Source organism: Setaria viridis, chromosome 6, assembly GCF_005286985.2.
Source record: "Setaria viridis chromosome 6, Setaria_viridis_v4.0, whole genome shotgun sequence".
Lineage (NCBI taxonomy): Eukaryota > Viridiplantae > Streptophyta > Magnoliopsida > Poales > Poaceae > Setaria > Setaria viridis.
This window is the reverse complement of record NC_048268.2, coordinates 35,405,106-35,425,221: the sequence shown is the minus strand read 5'-3', so window position 1 is coordinate 35,425,221 and position 20,116 is coordinate 35,405,106. Positions and strand designations below refer to the sequence as shown.

Here is a 20,116-nt window from a genome sequence, read left to right as displayed (position 1 = left end):
GAAAGGCGTGTCTGCAGTCTGCAGATGACGAAATCATCCAAGCTTCCAAGGTAAGGTTCATGGATGACAACACAACACAGCCATGAACCTTACCAAGACTTATCTGCAGGAGGGTAGCTTCAGAAAGGGAAAGGCGTGTCTGCACTGGAGGAGGAGGGTAGCTGCAGGTGGACGGGGGTGCGTTCGGCGGCCGGCGGCGGTCTGGATGGGATGGGCGCAGACGTGCAGGGCTCTAACTATCCGGTGGAAGATAGACAGGAGTCGAAATTTACAACCCACCAAGACTTATCTTAACCTTATCTTCTTCTGCCTTACCTTCTTCCCTAATCCTCTTATTTGATGATAACTCACTAGAAAAATGTTTGATAAAAATATTGTCTAAATTTTTTTCAAAAAAGTTGGACCAACATTTTTTCAAAAAGTTGAGCCAACATTTCTTTGAAAAAATTGAATCCAACATTTTTGGAAAAAAAAAATTACACCAACATTTTTTTCAAGAAAAGTTGATCCAATATTTTTTAATTATTTCAACATTTTCTTAAAAAATTCTTAATTTTTTTTCGCCGCCGACCGCGCTTTCTTCTCTTGCTTCGGCGGCCGGCGAGCCCACGCAAGGGTCAGGGCGGCACGGCGGCAGGCGTGGGGGCCGGCGAGTGCGGTATTGGGGCCAGCCACGATGGCGGCGTGGGCCCCGCGCCGGGGGGGGGAGCGGGGGTGGCGCAGGTAGGGAAAGGAGGGGGTGGAAGTTAGAGTTTAGGTTTGATGCATCTAACGAATCCTATTCCTTGCACGAATCTCAATTGGGAGGTTCAATGTCTTCCTACCTTCTGGAAGATAGATAGGTTTTTCGCTGAGAGCATGGATGGAAAGGCCAGCCCCATCGTCGTCAGAGGTGAGCGAATTCAGATTTTCAGCCCATGCTGATGGGTAGGAAAATTGTGGGTGTCGTTGGGCTTATAAATCAATAATGTAACTACCTTTGTGTGGGCTAATTTGCAGCCAAGCCCACAGCTCCAGAAGACCGGAACATTGGAGTTGGAGGAGTCCTCCAGCACAAGAAGGGAAGAAGAAGCGATACATGGCAGCGCGGCACTGCTACTGCATCTGAATGGAACGCGCATTGGGAAGAATAGCAGTGTATCGGTTGATTCGACGAGCATCCGCCGCCTGGAAGTCCAGCTCCCTCAGGCCTCAAGGCCGCCGAATCTATGCCTCCTTCCTCCTCCGTTTCGTGCTACAAACGGAGCTCAGCTCGCATCAGATCAGAGAGCAGGACGACAAAGAAGACGAGCGCCGGTGCCCCCAGGTGTTGTTGACAGGCGGCAGCCAGATCTCACAGAAAGGAAACCAAAAGGTGTTGGTGGGCATCCCGCATCGGCGCACGTCAGACCATTCCTTCCCCCATGAACTCCTGTCCCCAAGATCACAACCATATTTCAAGAGAGCGCGTGTACCATCACCAAGCATAGTTTATGCAGAAGCACCAGCAGTGCCGGTTGCTACGCTAACATAATTAAAGGAAAAAATAGAAAAAAAAAAGACACGCGCGGGGTGCTTGCATCGCGCGTCGGGAAGAGCGCTGACGCGCTCGTGTCAAGTCAGCTTCGCGGCAGGACAGGGCGCGTCGGTCTCGCCCAGGCCGCCGGCGTGGCGCAAGGCAAAACAAAGCAAAACAAAACACAAGCATCTCCTCGGGTTATTAGGTGGTGTTTGGATCACTAGTTCATGGGTTAAATTTAGCTTCTAAACTTTAGCTTCTAAATTTTAGTTCTGCCTACCTATTTGGATCCATGAGCTAAACTTTAGTCCTTCAACAAACAAAGGGCCTGTTCGCTTCAGCTTATAAGCCGGCTGAAAAGCTGCAACGGCTGATTTATTGTGAGAGAAAAATACTGTTTGGTGGCTGATAAGCCGGCTGAACAGGCTAAAGCGAACAGGCCCAAAGACTGATTTGCCCTCACCCCATTTCTCTCTCTAGAGCCCGAGCACCTCATCCAGCTTCTTCGTCGTTCTCGCTCGCTCACCCCCATTTTCTCCCTCGCATCCCCACTTCTCTCCTGCCTCCACCGGATTGCGCGTCCAATTGGCGATGCGGCCCAGCTTGTCGGAGCGGGAGAAGGGCGCGAAGGGGATGGAGGTGCCGCCGCCCAGGGACCGCGGCGCCGCCGCCGGAGGATACCTCGGGCGAGAGGGGCGGCGCACCTGGAGCGCCTTCTCGCTGTCGATGGTGACCCACATGGCGGAGTCCTCGACGGCGAGGGAGGAGCCCCCGGGCGAGGGCGGCCGCGCGGCGTCACCAACAGCCAACGCGAGCTCGCCGTCAACCGAGACGTGGAGGGAGTACAACGCTACCACGGCGGCCTCCCTACTCATCCGCCCTCCTGCCGGCGGCATCGAGGCCGGCGGCAGCGGGGTCGAGGCGGCGGCAGGAGAGGGCAAGGCGAAGGCGGAGGAGGAGGTGGTGGCGCCGTGGGGCTGAGCGGAGGCGGCGGGGCTGGTGAGGCGAGGCGGAGGTGGCGGGGCCGGCGAGGCGGCGACATCGGGCAAAGGAGGCGGGGCCGGGCGGAGTATGCAGGGAGGGAGAGAGAGTGCAGAAAGAGAGAGTGCGGGGAGGAGAGAGAAGGGGGTAAGGAGAGGAAAGTGGCATCCAGGAGCACTTTTAGCCCCTTTGAGGGTCTCTTTGGGGATTAAAATTTTTAGTCCAAAGTTTAGTTCTTTGTCCCTTTTTGCCCACCTATTTGGATTTCAAAAGCTAAATTTTGAACTTAAAAGTGTAGAATTAAAATTTAGAGCTAAAATTTAGTTTTCCCCGGGCGTCAAGCTATCGCTTTGTCTGTGCTGTGTTGTTTCCCAAACGACAAACGCCGCATCTCCCTCCTCGGTGCTCCCGTCCACACTTCCCAGATGCCTTGCCATCCCCACCCCCACCATCCCGATCGCATCGGTTCCCAAATGACCAGCGCCATGACAAGCGACCAACGAAAAAAATATTACGCGTGCGCCTGCCCTTCGTCACCTGGTCCTGCCGTCCTGGCCTGCCGCTATATCTGCCAGCTGCTGCTGCCCCACAAACCAATCACCTTGGATCCCTTCGCCCACGCCACCCAGTGATTGAGTTGGCCATGGACGCCACCGCCACGCTCCCCTACGCCGGGCTCCTCCTGGCCTCGCTCCTCTACCTCGCCGCCGTGCTTCGGCGCCGCAACGGCAACCTACCGCCGGGGCCTACGGGCCTGCCGCTCGTGGGCAGCCTGCCGTCGCTGGACCCGCAGCTGCACGCCTACTTCGCGCGCCTCGCGGGTCGCTACGGCCCCATCTTCTCCATCCGCCTGGGCTCCAAGCTGGGCGTCGTCGTCACCTCCCCGTCCCTCGCCCGCGAGGTGCTCCGCGACCAGGACCTCCTCTTCTCCAGCCGCGACGTCCCCGACGCGGCCCGCTCCATCTCCTACGGCGGCGGGCAGAACATCGTGTGGAACCCGGTCGGCCCCACGTGGCGCCTCCTCCGCCGGGTCTGCGTCCGGGAGATGCTCGGCCCCGCGGGGCTCGACAACGTGCGCGCGCTCCGGGACCGGGAGTTCCGCGCCACGCTCCGCCACCTCCACGCCCAGGCGGCCGCCGGCGCCCCCGTCGACGTCGGCGCGCAGATGTTCCTCACCACCATGAACGTCATCACCGGCACGCTGTGGGGAGGGAACATCGGCGACGAGGCCCAGCGCGCCGCGGTGGGGAAGGAGTTCCGCCACCTCGTCGCCGAGATCACCGAGATGCTCGGCGCGCCCAACGTCTCCGACTTCTTCCCCGCGCTCGCGCGCTTCGACCTGCAGGGCATCCGGAGGAAATCCGACGTGCTCAAGGAGCGCTTCAACCAGATGTTCGCCAAGATCATCGAGCAGAGGATGAAGGCCGAGCAGGCCGGCGGCGAGCCCCCCGCGCAGGACTTCCTCGAGTACATGCTCAGGCTCGAGAAGGAAGGCGGCGACGGGAAGGCCGCCTTCACCATGACCAACGTCAAGGCGCTGCTCATGGACATGGTGGTCGGCGGCACGGAGACGACATCCAACACTGTGGAGTGGGCCATGGCGGAGCTGATGCGGAGGCCGCCGCTGCTGGCCAAGGTGCGGGAGGAGCTGGACGCCGTGGTGGGAAGGGACGCCGTCGTAGAGGAGTCCCACCTCCCGCGGCTGCACTACCTGAACGCCGTCGTCAAGGAGACGCTCCGGCTCCACCCGGCGCTGCCGCTGATGGTGCCGCACTGCCCCGACGCCGACGCCACCGTCGCCGGCTACCGCGTCCCCGCCGGGAGCCGCGTGTTCGTCAACGTCTGGGCCATCATGAGGGACCCCGAGGTGTGGAAGGACCCGGAGGAGTTCGTCCCGGAGCGCTTCCTGCCCGGCGGCGCCGACGGCGGCGAAGGGCGGAAGCTGGACTTCACCGGCAGCGACATGGGCTACCTGCCGTTCGGGTCCGGGCGCAGGATCTGCGCGGGGATCGCCATGGCCGACCGGATGACGGCCTACTCGCTGGCGATGCTGCTGCAGGCCTTCGACTGGGAGCTGCCAGCCGGCGCGCGGCTGGACCTGGAGGAGAAGTTCGCGATCGTGATGAAGAAGGCGACGCCGCTGGTGGCCGTGCCGACGCCGAGGCTGTCCAGGCCTGAGCTCTACTCCGCCTAGTCCGCCATGTCCATCCATCCACAAACTGAATAGTGAATGCGCTGTCGACCCGACACAAGGCCACTGCCGCCAATCCGCCACTGCACCGCTTCTTGAGCATGCGACGAACTTCCTTATCGTGGGCCGCGATGTGTTTGTTCCTAAAGCGGAATAATTCCGTTTCCCTAGCAATACGATGATATGTCACATCAGAAATCTTGCCCGATGATTTTACATCACATTAGAAATCTTGCTGAACGAGTTTCATCCATATGACACTCAATGAGACAGTTATCTAGTTCATATTCTAAATTTCATGTCACATCAGCAATTTTGCTAACTTGGCAAGGTATTTATGAGGAGAAAGAAGGGGAAGTTTCATCATACGTGAGAGGAGTTCCATCCTTATGAAACTCAACCGGCACAGGTACCTAGTTCCTAATCTTGATAATAGTATAATAAAACTATACACTGAGACTGACTTACCCAAAACGCAAGAAGAATATCTCCTCGTGGATGGCGATGTGTTTGCTCGGGAACAAGAATACTCAAACTTTAATTGAAAGCTCCATTTCCCTATTAGATATCAGATGATTCTTTCTCTAACAACAAGGTGTGGACTTTTGTGCAATTTGCACTAAGAGATTTGCTAGTTGTTTTACATGTTTTTTTAGTTCCAGGGAAACATTGTCACGTGGGGGGATACTTCCTGCTCCGTAGGAAGATACTCAGAAAACATGTGATTTAATTTGTTCAATTCAAAGGAAATAAGATTCAAGCAAAAGCAAAAATCTAGGCCACATTCGTCGCAAGGAGCGGGGTATGAAAAGACAGATTTGGGGGTTTATATTAGATATAAACCGAATAACTCAGAAATTTGAGTTAGACGTAAACAAGATATTCTAATCTAGAAGTTTTTAGGTCTTTTTGTAATCGAGTTTCTTATACCCGAATGAATCCCTGACCTTTACCATTCGGCTAGGCCGGCAAAATGGACCTACCGGGCCTACTGTCGGTTCAGTCTTTCGACCCGGCCCGGCCTACGCGTCCTGGGCCTCCAGGGAGAGACCCAAGCATCCAACCAGCCCGAAATCTCGCGCCGCCACCAAAATCTCCGTGGGGGCGAAGCGGCGGCTGCGTCAAGTGCGTGGCGAGTGGCGACGAGGAAGAAGGCGGCGAGAGGAGAGAGATGCTCAAGTTCGTTTCCAAGGTGGTGGTGGAGTACTGCCCGCTGGACCCGCGGAAGGCCGCGGCGGTGGAGCTCCTGGCGCAGTGCAACGGCCGCAAGGCCAAGGACTCCAACCCGGCCTGCTCCGTCGAGCTCCGCCGCCTCCCCGTCCCGCCCCAGTCCACGGGCACCGGGCCGCAGCCGCCGCGGGTCCTCGTGACCTACCTCAACGGCGCCGAGGAGGCCATCGTCGCCGCGGAGGGCGCCACCGCGCAGGGCATCCGGGACCAGATCCTCGCCCGGGGCCGCCTCATCGACACCGAGCAGATGTTCCGCGACGGCGGGGAGAAGTGGCCTGTCGTTATCCCCGAGGAGGAGCTCGGGATGTCGTTCCCTGGCATCAAGGTGCGGCCGTCCTTTCCTCTTGTGCTTTCATTTTCATTTTCATTTTGTCGAACACCCTGCGTGGCTGCGTGCGTTGCGTGGGTGTTTGTTGCCGCACTGAGTTGAACACTAGATCAATTCTTGGGATCGTTGGGTGCCTGCTTAGCAAGTTAACCATTTGTGCAACTTTGTACGTGTTAGGATTGTGTTTGTTGGGACCTGGGATGATTAGTACTTTGTTAAACTGCTATAAGCTGTCGAAGATGCTGAGTTTGCTTCTTTACAAGATTTTTTGGTAATTGAGAGTTAAATGCACCGGCGGTCCTTGAACTTGTGACGCTGTGTCATGTAGGTACATGAACTCTGAAAATACATTTTTGAGCCCCCAAACTGGCTAACCATGCCAAGTAGGTCTAAATCTACTCTAAAACGCATCTCTCTACTCTAATCCCTCTCGTCATCCCTATTAACGCTGATGTGGACCTCCCTCCCTCTCATTCTCTCTCTCTCCTCCCCACCGGCCTTTGCTCCCTCCCCGCCTCGGCCGCTGGTGCTCCCTCTCCCGCACCACCGGCCACTGCGCTCCTTCCACCCTTCCCACGCCGCTGGCCGCTCCTCCCTCACCCCGCGCCGCCAGCCGCATCCTCCCTCCTCCCGCGCCGCCGGCCGCCCCCCTTCCTTCCTTCCCATGCCGCCGGCCGATGCACCTTCCTACCCCCGCGGCCGTCGGCCGCCCCCTCTCTCCCTCCCCTTTCTTCCCTAATCCCTGCGTCACCGCCTCCTGGGCCACCTGCGTGCCCGTCGCTGCTGCCGAGCGCCCCCCCTCCCACGGCAGCCCTGCGTGGGCGCACGACGCTCCTCCTGCCGCCGCCGCTCCTCAGCCACTGCTCCGCCGCCCTTGTCCACGTCGCCGGCGACGCGCTTGTTCCACCTGCGTCACAACTCCATCTGCGCCGCAGCCACCAGAATGCCCAACACCACCACCCCCGCCACCATCGCACCGGCCACCACCGTCGCGTTCTTGCCGCGCCGGCTCCTGGTCCATGGCGGAGGCAGGGGCGCGAACGCCGCCGTGGCCATGGTGAATGGCGCAAGTTGCAACTCCTGCTCATGCCCGTCGCCATCTTCACCGTCCTCGCTGTCGCCTCCAGAAGCTGCAGGACCTCGCTGCCACGAGACCGCCACATAGAGCCTCACTGTGAGAACGCCGCCGCCGTTGAGTTCGCTCTGTGTCCAGCCTTCGTGCCGTGGTGTGCTTGCAAGGAGTTGGCCGCCGGCCGCTGTCACGGTCACTGCCCGCGCATGCCGGAGCAGACCGCCTCGGCGGTGTCGCGTCTGAACTGGCAGTCCCGCATCGGTGGCTGGCGATGCGGGAAGGGAGGGAGGGGGGCGGCCGGCGGCGCGGGGTGAGGGAGGAGCGGCTGGCGGCGCGGGAAGGAAGGGAGGAGCGGTGGCCGGTGGCGCGGGAGAGGGAGCACCGGTGGCCGCACGCGGGGAGGGAGCAGAGGCCATTGGGGAGGAGAGAGAGAATGAGAGGGAGGGAGGTTCACGTCAGCGTTAATAGGGATGACGAGAGGGATTAGAGAAGAGGGATGCGTTTTAGAGTAGATTTGGACCTATTTGGCACGGTTAGCAAGTTTGGGGGTCCAAGAATGCATTTTCAGAGTTCATGCACCTACATGACTCAGCGCCACAAGTTCAAGGGCCGCCGGTGCATTTAACTTAGATTTTTTGGTAATTGTGTCGAATCATATCATCTCAGTAGGTTTCATGCTTGAATATGAGAACACCGAGTATGATGAAATTTTAACAAAAATAATTTGGCAAACCTATTTGAGGATATTCAAGTCGACTGTAGTTCCTCTAAAAAAAGGTCCGCTAGTTAATTTGATGCAAAATGTAACTCACAGTATGCAGCTATGCACAAGAACGTTCTTAAAATGACCTTTGCCACATGTAAGAGTAGCATCCTAACGATGAAAAGATTAGTTGTGGGCGTCGAATAAAAGGGTACTGCCGTGCGATTAGTCTTTGTTTCATCCAATCCATCAATATTCAATGAATGATTACACATCATTGTGATGTGTTCATTACTTCATTTATATTTAAAATTGATTAAAACAGATTTTAATTTGTAGCATTACAAAGTTATCATTTTATAAAGGAATAAAGTTAAGGTTAAGGATCACTGCCAATCAGTTGACATCTGATCAGATCGGTATCTATTCGTAATTTTGCTTGCTATGGGCTGTTCCTATAAAAGGGAATGGATACTGTTTTGACCAATCACACTGTATCTAACCCCAATACAATTCATGCTGCTCCTATAACCAATCTACTCCATCGAACAGTGTTCTTTTCTCATAACAAATCAGCCGTTTTAGCTTTTCAGCCGGCTTATAAGTTCAGCCGAACAGGCCGGAAACTTCAGTTACATTGAAGTATGTGTTATACTGTTATGTGCTATGGGTCACGTTCCTGCTGGGAATGGCTTGCTTTATGTTCAGAATTTTTGGGCACAAGTTTCGTTATGTTTTGAACATGTCCGGGTAGTTTACTTTCTGTTTTTATTGACAGCCAAAGAAAGCGGAGGATAAACCCCAGGCGTAGTCGCGAAGTCAGAGTTTTTCTTTGGCTAGGTCTGGTTCAAATTTGTTTTGTTCCCCAACTTGGAGGTATGCTTCCAGTTGGTGCCTTGTAGTATATTACCATTGTAGCTCTTGTTGCCATAGCTGTGAACAAGTTTCCTTAGAATAAGCAAACCTCATGTTATCGTTGTCTTGAAGTATAATTCATTGCTGTTGTGCTTTCAGTAAGACGTACTGATGATTGTGTGTAGCGGGAGCCGATTTGCAACAGCCAGATAGGAGAACCTGTCTGCGTGATTGTCAGTGTGCCCCCAAAAGGCTTGCCGGACCTGAAAGCTCGCATCAGGTGTACTCACAGGTTATATATGTTACTGTAGAATGTATTCGAACTGATCAAGGAACTGCTTATGCCTTGGTGAACCCATTATACTTGTCGCAATGGGCGGCAACATGGGCCTGTCATGAGTATGAGGACCGTGGGCCGGCGCAAACTTGATCGAATCGACGACTATTATTATCTTTCCTCACAGGCCTTCCGTAACACGGCCCAGTATTGAGTAGGCAGGCCTAGCGTGGACTTGGAAGAGATACCGGCTGAACCGCTGAATAAATGGTTGGTACGTACAAATTTGACTAAGGTTTTGTTCCCTTCATTTTGCCTGGCTTGTACTTGTACGGTAGACGACGTTGGACTCACGCTGTCATGCACGATTTCTAGATGCTGAAACATTTCCTTGCAACGGATCTGACATCCTTGCGACATGTGGGATGTCAAATGCTTGGTGGGATCAATCAACGGTGTTCTTGCAGTCCTTGTCCTCTCTTGCAACAATGCAGAGCATTCAGCCTTGTCAACTGAAGATCAGCAAGATGTCTCAAAGTCTACAGTCAACAAGCTCCCTATTACTCCAAGGAAGAAGAAGCCCAAGGCAAGTGTCCTGATTGTTGAAGATGACACAGTGAGAAGAAGCCTAAGAGTCAAGGCCCAGAGCAGAGGCTTCAAAAATAATAGCTGCCCAGGAAGAAATTGCATATCCTCACACACGGTGGTAAGCTCATCCTAGTTAACTCAGTTCTGACATCTCTCTCAACCTTCTTGATGAGCACCATGAAACTTCATGCCACGGTCATAAAGCAAATTGACAAATACAGGAAACATCTTCTATGGAGAGGCTCTGATATAAATGCAAAAAAATCCCCAAAAGCAGCATGGCAAATGGTTTGTCTGCTAAAGGAAGAAGGAGGTCTTGGTGTCCTTGACCTGAAAACCCACAATGAGGCACTTCTTCTGAAAAACCTTCATAAGTTCTACAATCATGTAAACCTGCCATGGGTTCAAATTGTTTGGGACAATTATTATCCTAATGATGTACTCCCAAACTCAGCCAAGAAAGGCCCTTTTTGGTGGAGAGACATCCTCAAAATCCTAAACACGTATAAAGGTATGGCCATCCCAAATCCACACAATGGAAGATCAGTGTACCTATGGACTGGTATGATTTATGGGAAGGTTTGGTTCCTAGTATCAGATTTCCAGAATTGTTCTCCTTTGCTAAGGACAAAAACATTACCTTGATGAAGGCAACTATTACTGAAGAATTTCACTCACTCTTTCACCTGCCACTCTCTTTGGAAGCTTATGAGCAATTTTCAGCTACTGCAAAATAATCTGGAAGCATTCCAACAGCATGAGGATCATGACTCCTGGACGTATATTTGGGGAACAGGCATCTTCAGCTCAAGCAAAGCTTACAAATTCATGAATGGACACTAATATTCATCAGGTCTACAGATGGCTATGGGATAGCTGCTGTCAAACAAAACATAAAGTATTCTTTTGGCTTCTGTTGAAGGATCGACTCAACACAATAGGTATCCTCTGCAAAGTTATAGCTGGGTCCTATGCCAGGATAACATCTTGGAGAAAGTTCTACATCTCTTTCTATGGTGCCCCTTTGCCAAATCATGCTGGGATCAAATTGGCCTATATATCTTGGACAGTCTTTCGGGGTATGATAACCTGCAGTCTCTTAAAGACCAGATTGGGCAGCCTTTCTTCATGGAACTAATAGTCCCCATGACATGGAGCATCTGGACATCAAGGAATACCCCATCTTCGATAATCAAACACCCTCAGTGCAAGGATGTCAAAGCATCTTCAAGAAAGAATTTGCACTTGTCATACATAGGGCAAAGAAGAAATACCATCCTAGGGCAAAGAAGAAATACCATCCTAGCATAGACATCTGGCTTTCTCATTTGTAATTTTCCTTTTTTCTGCTTCGTTTATTTTAATATATAACCAGTAGGTGTCCGCCCCTCCTGTTACATAAAAAAATACTGTTATTATTCATCTATAAGCAGTCCCTATGCCTTGAGATTACAAGCAACAGCGCAATCAACGCCATCGATCATGTCAACTCTGCACAGCACAGCTCGATCTGAAACAAAGCCGAGTGTCTCCATCATTGTCCACGCCACTCGTCATCTTTTGGTTTGCAAGAAACAATCCTGCTGCTTCTGCTTGGGGGGTTCGTTTCGTTGCAGTGATTGTGGCGTGATCGCATGCATCATCGTTGCCGAGCGCAACCGGGGGTCCCTTTCGATCATCCGTTGTCGATCAGAAAATGAAATCCGGTGCCCGTCCTGTCTGCTCTGTTGGCTACTCAGAGTCCACATGCCGTAATACAACAATACGGTCCTTTTCTCTCCTTTTCCTGTTCGTGTTAATTTGATCGATAGTGCCGAACGCTCTGTCGGCAGATACAAGAGGCCATAGAGAAACATAGAGGTTCGAGAACACGATGAAGCCTAGTTCATCTCTACTTTTTTTTCACAACTTATTTTTTTACAAAAAAAAATCAACTTTTTTCGCGTGGCCGATTAGACAAAGGCCAACGGAGCCTCAAGGGTCAAGAAGTAAAGAAAAGGAAGGCTTGTGAGTTGTGACGCTAACCTCTTTTCCACTTTTCTACTGCTGTGGCACACTGGCGCGTCTGGATGACTTTTCCACTGCTGTAGCACACTGGCGCGTCTGGATGACTTTTTTTAAGAGTAAAATGCATGGATGGCCATTATACTTGGCGTGTTTCAATTTAGCCATTGTATTTAGAAAAGTGTAAATCATGGCTATTAAGGTTGGTTGACTCTATCGATACGATCATTGGTTCTCTAGGAATACGTATTCGGATGACGTGGTCGTAGGTTTGAGTAATGACTTATGCTCCAGCTTGGACAAATCATATATACCTTTCCATTTGTAATTTTTCCTTTTACCCCCCTTCTCTCTTAATTCTCTTAATTCCATCTATAAACGTCTGTCCGTTGGCTCACAGATGCATTACGTTGCTCATGTTTCCTTATTATGCGGATAAGATCGTGGCTATCGTTGGTGGCGATGGCGAGCAGCGACGGCATGAAACAGCGACACTCACCCACGCGAGGAGCGAGGACTTCTATCCCCTGCTGATGATGGCTCCTGTCCGCCGGCCAGAGAACGCGCAGCCACCTACTTACAGTACGTGCGCATGAACTTGTCGCCCCCTTTGCAAATTCAGTGTGTTCTAAATTGGATATGTTACTTGATGTCCTAGGTGATCATAGTGACTAATTCAGTGTGCAACTATTTCATGGTGGAGTTTTCATTAGCAGTGGTAGCAATTGGGAATATGTGGATGCAAAGACTGTGTGGTATGATTTCAGTGAGATGGACAAATGGTCTCCTCTAGTGGTTGAAGATATTATTGAGGATCTTGGATACGAGATGGCTGGCAGAGTAATAGTTTTTTTGAAACGAGCCAGCAGAGAGCTGCTGCTGTATTAAAAAGACTGGCAGAGTACTAGTTATGTGATGAAACAGTGCTCAATTGCTCCTACCACTGCAGTAAGACAAGGTAGTCAAGCAAAGAAGCTAGAGGAGATGAAACATGCTACAGTGACGTTCTGAATCTGGCCGCGCGGCCCCCAAGTTTGTTGAGCAGTTTCATTTTGGTGGCTTTCGAAAGGAGGCGGGTAGCGGGTCAATTGCTAAGATGAATAGTAGAGGGGACAAGGGATCCCCTGCCTCAGGATGAGGCCACATCCGTGGCTTATGGGGTCAAGCGGTATGCCATTTAGAAGGATCCTGGATGTGGAAGTGGTCAGGATGGACGTGATCCAATCTCACCATCTTGGTGGGAAGCCTCTTTCTGCATAAGAGTCAGGAGATAATCCCATCTGACTGAGTCGAACACTTTGGAGATGTCTAACTTCATTAATAAAGCTGGTGTTCTGTTCTTGTGGAACCGACGGGCGATGTTGCGGACGTACATGAAGTTGTCATGTATACTACGACCTTTTATGAAAGCATTTTGGAGAGACAAGCGTTGGAAAATGGGAAGCAAGTCTTATTGCTAGCATTTTGGTGATTATTTTCACTACCGCGTGGATGAGGTTTATTGGGCGGAAGTCCTGCACTTGGTCTGCCCCCTCTTTCTTTGGTACTAGGACCATATTTGCCTTGTTGAGAAGATTAAGGTCTGCGCAACAGATGTTGTGGAAGGCGTTGACGGCCAAGATAACGTCGTGCTTTATTATGGGCCAGCATTTTTTTAGAACAGCCCCGGCGTCTGATCCGGGTGCCTTATCGTGAGGGAGTTGTGATATTGCTTTGAAAATTTCCTCTTCTGTGAACTGGTCGTCTAGGCTGGTTAGGTCTGTTGTTGGGAAGGCGAGAGCATCCCAATTTAGATCCCTTGTTCTATCGCGAGGGGGTTCCAACATTTGGTTAAAATGGTCCTGTACAACGCTCTCTTTTTCGTGGTGAGAAATGGCCCATCCTTGCCCTTTTTGCAATCTTTGTATGTAGTTTTTCTGATGTCTCCCATTTGCCTTCAGTTGAAAGAATCTCGTGTTAGCATCACCCTCATTTAGGTTGGTGATTCTCGAGCTTTGTCGCCTTCTTGCTTTTTCGATGACCGTCCATCCTAGAACTCGCTTTTTTAATTTTGCTCTTATGGAGAATTCAGCTTCTGTTAGCTCTCTACTTTCCTGGGAGACGTCAAGGCGTAGAATGACCTCTTGGGCCATAAGCAGCTTTAACCGTGCATCGGAGATGATAGAGTTGCTCCATGCTCTTAATGCCTTTGCCGTCTCATATAGCTTGTGGCCTAGTCGATGAAATGGCTCTGTGTTACTTGTTGGCTTGTTCCATGCTGCTTATACAGTTTCCTGGAAATGTGGGAGCCTAACCCAAAAGTTTTCAAATTTGAAGGGGGTCGGCCGTCGCAGCCCTGACTGGTGCGCTAGAATCAGAGGGCATTGGTCGCTGTGAGACGAAGACAGAACGTGCAGGGCGTGGTCTGCAAAGGCCAAATCCCAATTCGCATTGCAGAAGAACCTGTCAAGCCGGACAAGGGTTGTTCGTTGCCTTTCATTGTTCCAGGTAAATTTGCGATTCTGGAGATGGATTTTTTTAGCTCACAGGAATTGAGTGTTGTTCGGAATCGTCTCATGAGTTGAATATTTAGATTTCTGTTGTTTTTGTCCCTTGCCTTGTATATTAGATTGAAGTGTCCTAAAATCAGCCATTTTGTATCATCGTCCGGTTTCAACGAGCGCAAAGTGTTGCAGGAATGCAGTTTTTTCTTGTCTTCTGGATGGACCGTAGACAGTGGTGAGCATGAAAGTAGCAGCGGAGTGGCGTACTGTAACGGCGGTTGTGAGCGAGAAGCGGCCGATACTGACGTCGCCTACATCTATCACACTATCATTCCACAGAACCAGGATTCCGCCCTTTGTGCCTTGTGCTAGTTGTACGTGAAGTTGTTTAGACGATACCCTCCCAGGAAGTTTGCTAATGCAGCGTCTAAGTTTTGAAGTTTCGTTTCTTGGAGGCAAGCGATGTGGCACGTAGTAGACTTGAGAGTTTTATGCACCGCTAAGCAGCGCGCTGCTGAATTGAGGCCGCGTACATTCCAGCACAGAATGTCGAAGTTGCCATGCATCATTTAATCACTGTTGCGCTCGCGTAGTTGCCCGCGTGGCGTGGCTGCTTAAACACATATCGACGTATGGAGTCTGGTGGCGGTTGTCTACGATGCCAAGTTGCCCGAAGGTTTGTGCCAGCAGGGCTTAGTCGAAGTAGTGCGCAGTATGCCCGAAGGTCAGAGCACAGCAGAGCAAGGTTGGAGGGTTTTCCCGACCGGATTCTTGGTTCCCGTATTTGATCGGGAAAATCCCGTTTTATCCCGTAATGTTTCCCGACTAACCTGCGTACCTCGTTGCTCCGCCACCTACGAACCTGCATCTTGCACCTTGCATCAGCTCGCAGCTTGGGGGTCATCGCCGGCCGCGCCTACAACCTCCTCGAGTTCGCCCGCACTCCGCAGCTCGCCCGCAGGCTGCTCGTGTTTGCCTGCAGCTCGCCCCAGGCAGCCGCCGCCATAGCTAGCTCCTTCGAGGCCGTTTTCCCGATCTAGGGTGATGGCGCTAAGAAATTTCTGAAGTGAAGCCTGATCTCGTTTGGCTTGTGCTTCGTTTGGGTGGAGAGAGAGATTTGGGCGGCATCGATTTGGGTGAGAGCGGCGCATCCGGTTAAGCTAGAGAAAGATTCAGACTAGACTCGGAGAGGAGGGGGCGGTCGAGCGGAGAAGACGAGAGCTATGCTGCCGTTGCCCTATGCTGTGCGCCTGTGCATTCGGGCCTGGAGCATGCGGCCAATGATGGCCCAGTCACGGGAAAAAGGTGGTTTGGCCCTTTTTATTTCTTTTATTTTCAATTTTTTAAGTTCCCAAATATTATTTCATTATAATAATTAAAGAAATATTCATGGTATCCGCCTACTACTCCCTCCATCCCAAATCACAAGTCATTCCAAGAATCTTGGAGAGTCAAACCATATCAAGTTTGATCAAATTTATATGATAATATAATAACATTTATGATGTCAACTAAGTATCATTAGATTCTTCATCAATTATATTTTCATAGTATACCTATTTGATGTCATAAATCTTTATAATTTTCTCTATAATTTTGATCAAACTTGAGATGCTTTAACTCTCCAAGATTCTTAGAATGACTAATAATTTGGAATGGAGGGAGTATTTACTTGGTTTTCAATTGTTCTCCAAGTATTTTAGGATAATTTTGTTTCAAATGATATTTGTAATCATGTATGCATTCAATGGTAATATGATATTTACTATATGTACTTGGTCATTGGCAGTATCATGGTTATACTCTTTGCGTTGAATCGAACGTTTGAAGTGGTTGGTTATTCCCGCTTTTAATTATCAATTCCCGATCGTTATAGACGTGTTTTCGATCGAATTATTTCGTTTCTGATATCCCGAATTTTCGATTTCGCTTTCCCGACCGAGCTCGTTTCCGATATCCTGAATTTCCGATTTCGCTTTCCCGACCGAGCTTTTCCGATCTCGTTCTCGTTCCTGTTCCCACGTAAAAATACGAAAATGAAAGTGGTTAGGGTATTTTCCCGATTGTTCCGAACCGCTTTCATCACTGCACCTGACAACATGCCAAAACGCCCTCGTTTTCATGGGAAACTGACCCTTTTTGCGCTGATCTCGACGGCAGCCACCAACGCGGCGCACGGCACGGCACCCACCTTGTAAAAGCAGCAGGCCCCGTTCACCTCCAGCCACACCACCACCGCGAGCCGCACCGCAGCCCCCACCAGGCCACCACCACAAGGCAGGAGAAACACACGCACACAGAACAAGCCGAGAGGACCGGAGGAATCGCCATGGGCGACATCACGGACGCCGCCACACCCGCCGCCGACGCCCCGGCCCCGCCGCCGGCGCTGACCAAGGAGAACAACCTCTTCATGCGGATCGCCGTCAACCCGGACGGCACGGTGACGCGGCCCGAGGTCCCGCTCGTCCCGGCCTCCGAGTCCGCAGCAGCCGCCGTCTCCCGGGACGTGCCGCTCGACGCCTCGCTCGGCACGTACCTCCGCCTGTACCTGCCCAACCCCGTCCCGCCGCCGCCCTCCCCCGCCACCAGCAACAAATACAAGCTCCCCGTCGTGCTCTTCTTCCACGGCGGCGGCTTCGTCCTCTTCTCCCCGGCCACCGTCTTCTACCATGCCCACTGCGAGGCCATGGCCGCCGCGGTGCCCTGCGTCGTCGCGTCCCTCGAGTACCGCCTGGCCCCGGAGCGCCGCCTCCCCGCCGCCTACGAAGACGCCGACGCCGCCCTCGCCTGGCTCCGCGGCGCCGTCGCGGGCACGGACCCCTGGCTCGCCGCGCACGGCGACCTCTCCCGCTGCTACGTCATGGGCAGCAGCTCGGGGGGCAACATGGCGTTCTTCGCGGGGCTCCGGGCCGCCAAGGGCGGCGCCGACCAGTCGTCGTACCCCGCCGCCACCGGCGCCGTGCGGGGGCTCCTGCTGCACCAGCCGTACCTCGGCGGCGTCGAGCGGACACCCTCCGAGGCCGGCTCCGAGGACGACGCCATGCTGCCGCTGGAGGCCAACGACAAGCTCTGGAGCCTCGCACTGCCCGTGGGCGCGGACCGGGACCACGAGTTCTGCAACCCGGCCAAGGCCATGCCGCCGGAGGGCCTCGCCGGCCTGCCGCGCTGCCTGGTCACTGGCAACCGCGACGACCCGCTGATCGATAGGCAGCAGGAATTCGCGCGGTGGCTGCAGGACAGCGGCGGCGTGGAGGTCGTCGTCAGGGCGGACCACCCGGGGTCCCACGCCTCCGAGCTCTTCGTGCCGGAGAGGGCCGAGGAGCTGTTCGCCGCCATGCGCGAGTTCCTGTCCGCCGACGGCGGCGCGCGTTGACCTGGTGGCGCTCCTGTTCCGTTGAAGTGGATCCGTGTGTAGTGTGTACGCATGTGTGACCGTGGGCGATAAAGGCAATAATTACTGTTTTCTATGCGTCGTGCTGGAGAAATCATGTCATTAATACTGTCATTATCTGTAAACAGAGACCAACATGCTTTTGGATGCGGACCTTCTGGTTCAGGCTGTGCAAGCTCTCAAACCTAGATCCAAAATAGTACAACTTCGGCTATATTTTTTCTTGCAAAAATAGTTATAAAACATAGCAAAAATTAGTTTGTAGCCATAGTTCGAAATGATAACCCCTAAACTTTACTCCCTCCGTTCCTGTTCATAAGATGTGGTATAACATAGCAATATCTCTCAAATTAGATTTTAATCATTCATTTATCTTATCTTACATTGTTTATGATTGTAAAAGGGCATGTCTACACCATACTCGAGTATTCTTGGCCCACCCAGTACTCAAATTTTGAACCACACATCCATCCAATCAAAGGCCCGTGTTCAGCCTCCCATCAAACCTAGAAGCCAAACGTTCTTCTTTCCTCAAAGAGGAGCGCGCTACCGCCGAACTCGGTCTGCTTTGTGCGTCTCCGTCCACCCTCCGTCCGCTTGGAAGCTCCATCTTCGACGCCGGCGAGCAGTCCCGGCAACCTCGTGCTGTAGCCCGCGCCTCAACTACTCCGTTTTTGCAACTCCGGTGAGTGCCTCCATCATGGCCTCGCCCCCACCTCGTCCTTCTTCCCGAGAGTCCCCAGATCCGCCGCCGCACTAACCTAGCGACCTGTGACGTCCCCGCCCCAGCGCCGCCTCGCCTTGCCACCCCCACGCCGGCCACCACCGCCAGGACAACCTGCCGCCGGCGAGCTTCCTTCTAAGGCCGCCACCTTACATGAGAAAATCCCCTACCCCAAAATTCAGAATACTAACTATAGCTCGTCGGAGAGTTGCCGGATTTGACAAAGACACCTGCAGCACAATAAAATTCGAGTCCTAGAGCCCTTTTAAAGTTTTTTACAGTGTATGAGGACAAACAAACTATGGCGTGTTTGGATACACCTACTAAACTTTAGCACATGTCACATCGGATGTTTGATACTAATTAAGAGTATTAAACATAATCTAATTATAAAACTTATTGCACAGATGGAGTCTAATTCGCGAGACGAATCTATTAAGCCTAATTAGTTCATGATTTGACAATATGGTGCTACAGTAACCATTTGCTAATGATGGATTAATTAGGCTTAATGGATTCGTCTCGCGAATTAGCCTAGGGTTCTGCAATTAGTTTTGTAATTAGCTCATATTTAGTCCTCCTAATTAGCATCCGAAGTGACCCTGCTAAAGTTTAGCACCTCGTATTCAAACACCCCCTACGAGTATTAACAAAAACAATGAAGAAATCTTCCGCATAAGAAGTTACCTAACTATGTTTTGTAGACATGTCTTTTAATTTCTTTAATTATTATTTTTCAGCTACACAAGGAGCAGGCCACGTCTTATCCGCGATCTCCAAGCTCGTTATCCCCAGGGCTCCACCGATCTTCATCTTTGGCTCCATGCGTAGTAGCCACCAGACAAGAGTGGCGATGGCTTGTTTAATCTCTTGATGCCATGCGCGCATGCATCATCACGTCGTTGATGGTATTTCTTTATGACAAGTGCAAATTGTTTCTTGAAGATGCTTTGACATCCTTGCACTGAGGGTGTTTGATTATCGAAGATGAGGTTATTCCTTGATGTCCAGATGCTCCATGTCATGGGGACTATTAGTTCCATGAAGAAAGGCTGCCCAATCTGGTCTTTAAGAGACTGCAGGTTATCATACCCCGAGAGACTGTCCAAGATATATAGGCCAATTTGATCCCAGCATGATTTGGCAAAGGGGCACCATAGAAAGAGATGTAGAACTTTCTCCAAGATGTTATCCTGGCATAGGACACAGCTATAACTTTGCAGAGGATACCTATTGTGTTGAGTCGATCCTTCAACAGAAGCCAAAAGAATACTTTATGTTTTGTTTGACAGCAGCTATTCCATAGCCATCTGTAGACCTGATGAATATTAGAGTGTCCCTTCATGAATTTGTAAGCTTTGCTTGAGCTGAAGATGCCTGTTCCCCAAATATACGTCCAGGAGTCATGATCCTCATGCTGTTGGAATGCTTCCAGATTATTTTGCAGTAGCTGAAATTGCTCATAAGCTTCCAAGGTAATGTTTTTGTCCTTAGCAAAGGAGAACAATTATGGAAATCTGATACTAGGAACCAAACCTTCCCATAAATCATACCATAGGTACACTGATCTGCCATTGCATGGATTTGGGATGGCTATACCTTTGTACATGTTTAGGATTTTGAGGATGTCTGTCCACCAAAAAGAGCCTTTCTTGGCTGAGTTTGGGAGTTTATCATTAGGATAACAATTGTCCCAAACAATTTGAACCCATGGCAGGTTTACATGATTGTAGAACTTATGAAGGTTTTTCAGAAGAAGTGCCTCATTGTGGGTATTCAGGTCAAGGA

The 20,116-nt window shown here is 51.6% G+C and overlaps 3 protein-coding genes and 1 long non-coding RNA gene across 7 annotated transcripts; all 4 read left to right on the top strand.

Moving 5' to 3' along the window:
• Positions 1–2,970: 2,970 nt before the first annotated feature.
• On the top strand, positions 2,971–4,955 carry LOC117860221 (flavonoid 3'-monooxygenase CYP75B137). The gene has a single exon (XM_034743478.2). It carries the CDS (start codon positions 3,123–3,125, stop codon positions 4,671–4,673), a length of 1,551 nt encoding a protein of 516 aa, XP_034599369.1. The 5' UTR covers positions 2,971–3,122; the 3' UTR covers positions 4,674–4,955.
• Positions 4,956–5,561: 606 nt separating this feature from the next.
• On the top strand, positions 5,562–11,145 carry LOC117860227 (uncharacterized). Of its 4 annotated transcripts, XR_004641412.2 has the most exons (5): positions 5,610–6,225; positions 8,782–8,879; positions 9,018–9,409; positions 9,511–9,841; positions 9,945–11,145. XR_004641412.2 is itself a non-coding variant. In XM_034743484.2 (2 exons), exons 1-2 carry the CDS (start codon positions 5,644–5,646, stop codon positions 8,812–8,814), a joined length of 615 nt encoding a protein of 204 aa, XP_034599375.2. In that variant the 5' UTR covers positions 5,615–5,643; the 3' UTR covers positions 8,815–9,016. The 4 variants fall into 4 exon arrangements, 1 of the variants encoding a protein (XP_034599375.2); XR_004641410.2 differs by having other exon boundaries at positions 9,511–11,145; XR_004641413.2 differs by lacking the exon at positions 8,782–8,879 and having other exon boundaries at positions 5,562–6,225; positions 9,511–11,145.
• A 962-nt stretch (positions 11,146–12,107) lies between these two features.
• On the top strand, positions 12,108–15,847 carry LOC117860228 (uncharacterized). The gene is made up of 3 exons (XR_004641414.2): positions 12,108–12,309; positions 12,386–13,592; positions 14,044–15,847. It is a non-coding gene; the product is annotated as an uncharacterized lncRNA (long non-coding RNA).
• Positions 15,848–16,330: 483 nt separating this feature from the next.
• Positions 16,331–17,757, top strand: LOC117860225 (probable carboxylesterase 8). The gene has a single exon (XM_034743481.2). The coding sequence runs from the start codon at positions 16,540–16,542 to the stop codon at positions 17,584–17,586; it is 1,047 nt and encodes a 348-aa protein (XP_034599372.1). The 5' UTR covers positions 16,331–16,539; the 3' UTR covers positions 17,587–17,757.
• The last annotated feature ends 2,359 nt before the right edge of the window (positions 17,758–20,116 follow it).